The 5577-nt window shown below is 36.1% G+C and overlaps 1 protein-coding gene across 2 annotated transcripts; it reads left to right on the top strand.

Moving 5' to 3' along the window:
- The first annotated feature begins 245 nt into the window (after positions 1-245).
- On the top strand, positions 246-3366 carry LOC110664811 (transcription factor bHLH63). 2 transcript variants are annotated; one of them, XM_021824671.2, is made up of 7 exons: positions 246-1149; positions 1454-1690; positions 1775-1909; positions 1999-2070; positions 2169-2396; positions 2497-2563; positions 3169-3366. In XM_021824671.2, exons 1-7 carry the CDS (start codon positions 673-675, stop codon positions 3207-3209), a joined length of 1257 nt encoding a protein of 418 aa, XP_021680363.2. In that variant the 5' UTR covers positions 246-672; the 3' UTR covers positions 3210-3366. The 2 variants fall into 2 exon arrangements, with proteins under 2 accessions (XP_021680363.2, XP_021680364.2); XM_021824672.2 differs by having other exon boundaries at positions 247-1149; positions 2172-2396.
- The last annotated feature ends 2211 nt before the right edge of the window (positions 3367-5577 follow it).

Below are 5577 nucleotides of genomic sequence, written 5' to 3'. Positions count from 1 at the left end.
TAAAAAAAAAAATATTCTTGTTGAATAGCAAAGTTTTTGTATAACATTTGTGTTGTATGTATGTATGTATTTGACTGCTATTACCAAACCCCGTCACGAAGGATTACCCCAAGGCACGCCAACCCTGCGCCGTTTTCTGGTGCTTGGACACACCCACGTGGCGGTCATGTCAGTGGGACCCATCTCCCACGGCCTCTGGTTATGGATACATTCGATGGCTCTCTGCCCCAGTTGCCCCTCTCTCTCTCTCTCTCTCTCACAATAACCCCGGCCAGCAGTTGTCAGATTCCGGCCACCTTTTCTCAGCCATTTATATATACCCCGCGCTTCCCTCTCTCTCCCTTTACCCTTCACATTATTTCCTCTTTCCTTCTCTCTTTTGGTTCCACTCGAAACCTGAAACCTCCAATATCTAAATACCCTTTCCTCACACACGTATCCATACATGCCCACATCTGCAACAGTGTATGTACTTCGTCTATGACTCGTGTCACTACTGTTTCTCACACTACAAAACTGAACTGCTACTAGTTTCACTTTCCCTCCCCGCGTACATTAGCAGCAACCAACCACTGCTAATCTTTAACCTTTGTGTTCTTTCTTTTGTGTGTGTGTGTCTCATTCTCTTTCTTTTGGCTTTTGTACCTCTCCATCGCTTGGTTGTTCGGGACCATGAATAGAGCATTGTTGCCCGAGATGCTGCACAGTACGGACATGACAGTGCTTGAGAGACAAAGGGCTCGCTTTAAATGGCAACAAGAACAACAACAGCAGCAGCAGCAACAGAGTTTTTTTGGTGATTTGAGTGGGGTGTTTCAGTTGCAGCAACAGCATCAGGGCTTTCAAGGTGATCTAGGTGAGGTCGTGACCCGGTCTGTGAAGCCTGACCCTTCTTTGATGGATAATGGCTGGTCTGATTTGGTGGGGTTTGGCCCTTGTGGATATGGGAATTATAATGGGTCCGGTTTTGATGTCAATTGCGCTATTTCTAGTACTTCTAGCTGTCCACCAGCTGTGGTGGCACCTGCGACGAATGCTAAGGTTCTGGCCGAAGGCAGAGAGCCTGTTTTGTCAGAGAAGTTGAATTCTGGCGTTGCCAGAGAGTGTTTGAAGAAGAGAAAGGTTGATAAAGTGCAGAATAGCACAAAGGTGTGTTTTAGTGTGCTTAATTAACATGTTCCTTTAAACCTCTGCGCAAAGTTCTTTATTCATCTTTTTCACTTTCTTTTCTTTCTTTGCTCTTTTTCTTTCAAAAAAAATTTGGTTCTTGATTTCACTCTGTACTGGGTGCTCGGCTCTTTTTTAGCTTGCATTATTCAATATTTTTCTCATGACAAGCTCTATTAGATAATATTGTGTAATTAAGAAGCAACAGGATCTTAAAGGACGCATGGTATTGCTTGGTTTAATTTGTTCTGCCTAGTACCGAAAGAATCTTTCTGGGCATGTATAGGTTGTTGCAGAAGATGACAGCAGGGGCAAAAGGATCAAAGGATGTCCAGAGGATGGAGAGTCAAAGAACACACAAAAAAATAACAAAAGCAGTAGCACCAGCAAAAACAGTAACAAAGAAAATTCTGCAGAGACTTCCAAGGATAATTCAAAAGTAACTGAGGTTCAAAAGCCAGATTACATTCATGTCCGGGCACGTAGGGGTCAAGCCACCGATAGCCATAGCTTAGCTGAAAGAGTGAGTAGGAAGGGACCTTCTTTAGGCATAGCCCTCCATTGATTTTCTTTAAGCTATCCTTTCTCATATATATAAGTTTTACAGGTCAGAAGGGAAAAAATTAGCGAGAGAATGAAGTATCTGCAAGATTTGGTGCCAGGATGCAACAAAATCACAGGAAAGGCAGGCATGCTTGACGAAATCATTAACTATGTTCAATCTCTTCAACGACAAGTAGAGGTAATTAATTACCCTTGTTCAGATACATTCATTTACTTGCATATATCTAAAATTCTTGATTGAGTCTTGATGATATGTTCCATCAACAGTTCTTGTCCATGAAACTAGCTGCTGTCAATCCGAGGCTTGACTTTAACGTTGATAACTTATTTGCCAAAGAGGTAAAGAATCATTTCACCAAGTTCAAGCAAAACTTTTGAAAACTTTTAAGTACTGGTAACTTTGTAGTGTTACACTGAACACTTCTTGTATCAATCAGCAGGCATTTCCTGCTTGGGCGACCAATTTTCCAGCTTCTGGGATGTCGTCAGATATGACTAATCGTGCCTATCTTCAATTTAATCAAGTACAGCAACAGCAACAACAACAGCTAGTGACATGTTGCGGATTGGATGTGGGGATAAATCCTCCTGATATGGGGCTTAGAAGAACCATCAGTTCTCCTCGATCAATCCCTGAAATGTTCCTTGACTCTTCTTGCTTCACTGTAAAGTCTTATATACGCTTGGTGTTTCTTATATTTGTCTCTAATTTCACATGGTATAATTTACCTTGTCTAGATCATAATTTCATTTTAATTATTGCAGCATATTCAGCCCTCATCAACGTGGGATGCTGATCTACAAAATCTTTACAACGTAGCATTTGAGCAAGGTAGATCAACATCCTTCCCAACTCAGCCATTTACAGTTAGAGTTAACATGTCTTGTCAATCTTCACTTTATTTGTTTTTTGATAATTTTCATAAGGCTAAAAATAAAGCAAAGTGGGTTTAACTGCCAGTGATGGAGACCCAATTTTTCCCCACCAATGCTAATGATTTTGCTTTAGGAAAAATAAAAAATAAATATCATTGTTTTGTTTGTGATTGAAATGAAGGAAGAAAAGCTGGTCACAGGGAACTTTCTATCTTTTCTTCTAAATGATCAAAACCAGTGATCTTTTCAATGACTATAATTTTCTCAACTATTTTCTTTTTAAAGAGGAAGCAATCAAAGATGCAAAACATATTGACTGTATAAAGACATAATGGCCATTTATTCCCAATTGGTGGCATAGAAATGGGTCCCTCTAGGTACTGTATGATTCTCGCAATCAAATAATCTTGATGATTATGATTGTTAATCATACTAGCTTTTAATCTAAAAAGCTTAATGATATAATAAAGATTTTTTTCCCTGTTCCTAAATTCCTCTGCCCTCCATTATCTAGTAAGAGTAATATATTCATTCTAAAAGATGTTACACTAATTTTGGCAGGCACCATTGAAGCTAGCAATCTGCTGAAGATGGAGATGTGAATGGGTATATCTTGATTTTATACCATTCTTGGAAGAGAGATTATTCTAAAATGCCTTTGATCCTGATTCTTTTTCTTCTCTAAGTACATACCGTATATATTTGTATGTACACTTGCAATGACATAGTATGAATAAAATCAAAGCTATTAACATCAAATCCTTCCTTTTCTAACAATGTATATAGCAATCACACTACAATGATCTTTTGTTACACCAAAAATGTCGATTGCGACAGAGGAGGGGACAAAAGAATTTGGGTTGAAGGAAATTTAAAGCATTGGTGGGGCAAGGCAGGTTAAAATCGATGAAGGAAAGGATACATAGCTAAGTTGCTTTCCATTAGTAGCTAAGTAATATCACCCCTTAAATCAATGGAATCCTCTCCGAGACCGTAAAGTTTCGAGTTCGATTCCTATATATCTCTAAACACGTCTTCTTGTCATTCCCATTGTAGAAAGACAAAAAGTGCAAGAGTAAAACAAAGCCAAAACGTGTAATTGAGATGTGGAAAAATAGCTACGATGGGATTGCATATATTGCAGTATCCAGGAAAGTGAATCCTTGTAGTCCAGTGGCGCAAGTTGTCCCTCTGTTGGATAAACCTGAGTGACAAAGGTTCAATTGAGGCCAGAGGAAATGGAGTTTATAGGTGGACCATTTGAGCTCCCTCTTAGGACAGAATAATATTTATACTGATTGAGACACTGATAATTAACCACAAATGGAGGAATAAGGAGCATGAATTCATCAAAATGTTTTTCATGTCCTAGCAACCATCCAAATTATATTTAATTAACGTTTGGTCAATATTATGTGTAGTTTCTTTCCTTCAAATATCTTAGTTTTTGCTATGCAAATACATATTTTATGGATATTTAATGGCATAGTGTTTCTTCTTTAATAAAATGTTATATATACAACGGTTGTATTATAAAACTTCCCCGATTCAACAAGCTTCTTTGCTAGATATATCTGAGGAAATATATCTGATAACGTTGGTATAAACAAGTAAATTTTCATGTTAATTTAAAGCAAGAAAGTGGGTGACATATCCTCTATTACCCAAGCTCTAACGTCTTTGCCAAGTCTATGCATAACTACAAGAGCCTGTTTCTGAAAGCTCAAAACACCAATTTCCAACTTGGGCAATTCCAGTTATGAACGCTATGCAATTAATGCTAGTACATTAACTACTCATTTGAGTGACCAAAGAAAGGGCATGCTATCACAAAAATTAAGGGCTTTGTGGCAAAAACAGATATCTGGGTAATGATATTTTTCATAAAAAAAAAAAAGAGAGAGTACTTTTTGGAATTGAAAAAGTACAAAAAAAATAAAAATAAAAATAAATAAATGCAGCCTATATTTAATATTCTTTTTGGTCAATTAAGAGACCTATTGTCTTGGACTGCATATAAAACAGAGGTCTTCCTAAGCTAAGTCTATTCTGTCCATTACAAAATTAGATATGTGCGCAAAAGTTTCATCTCCTTCAACTATTCTTTGCTTGAAGCTCGATTACACTTTGTATTTATTCGAAAAGTTTAATTTAGCTATTTTTAATATTTAATTTAATTTAATTTAAATTTTTCAATTTAAACTCAAAAATATAGAAAATTAAGAAATTAAACCTCTTAATTTTTAAGCTTAAATTAAGAAATTTAATTCTAAAATAAAAAAAATTAAACTTCTTGATTTTTTATTTAAAATAAGAAATTTAGCCCATAAATTTTAATTTTTGAGCTAAATTGAATTTAAATTAAAACTTCTAGACTAATTTAGATAAAAAGTTAAAAATATGCTAAATTAAACGAGGAATTATTAGGTGCACCCGGTGCACATACACCTTCTCTCACAATCATGTGGGACCCACTTCCTATATAATAGGAAGGACCCACTTTCTGTGAGAGAAGGAGCACTATTTTTTAGTGCTCCTGGTGTACCTAATAATAAGCCAAATTAAACTTTCAAATAAGTATAAGGGTCAAATTGGTCATTTTGCCATTATTCTTCCCATCTAAAATTTTGGGTGGCCAAATTAGATTAAACAAATTGATTAATATTTTAGCTCTTCAATTCCATTTTAAATCATTTGATGTGTAATTCACCATTATATATAATATTTTTTTAAGGTATTTAGACAGACTGATTACACAATAAAAAATGTTGTGTATTTATTTTACGCTCTTACACATTTGAAAGTATAACCGCTAACTTTTTTAACAAAGTAGAGAAGTATGAATTGAAATGGTGTCATGGGTAACTTTTGCAAGTATAAATATGAATTCGATGGCAGTAAGCACGACAGGGAACTTTATTCCAGTGGATATTTGCTAGCTTGTTGGGTTGTTTCCTTATTTCCAAGACA

Source organism: Hevea brasiliensis, chromosome 1, assembly GCF_030052815.1.
Source record: "Hevea brasiliensis isolate MT/VB/25A 57/8 chromosome 1, ASM3005281v1, whole genome shotgun sequence".
NCBI lineage: Eukaryota > Viridiplantae > Streptophyta > Magnoliopsida > Malpighiales > Euphorbiaceae > Hevea > Hevea brasiliensis.
This window is presented reverse-complemented; position numbering and strand designations above follow the sequence as displayed.

Coding starts and splice junctions, on each gene's coding strand:
- LOC110664811 (XM_021824671.2), top strand. CDS start 673: ATGAATAGAGCATTGTTGCCCGAGATGCTGCACAGTACGGACATGACA. Junction 1,910..1,998: donor CTCTTCAACGACAAGTAGAG/GTAATTAATTAC, acceptor TTCCATCAACAG/TTCTTGTCCATGAAACTAGC. Junction 2,397..2,496: donor TTGACTCTTCTTGCTTCACT/GTAAAGTCTTAT, acceptor TAATTATTGCAG/CATATTCAGCCCTCATCAAC.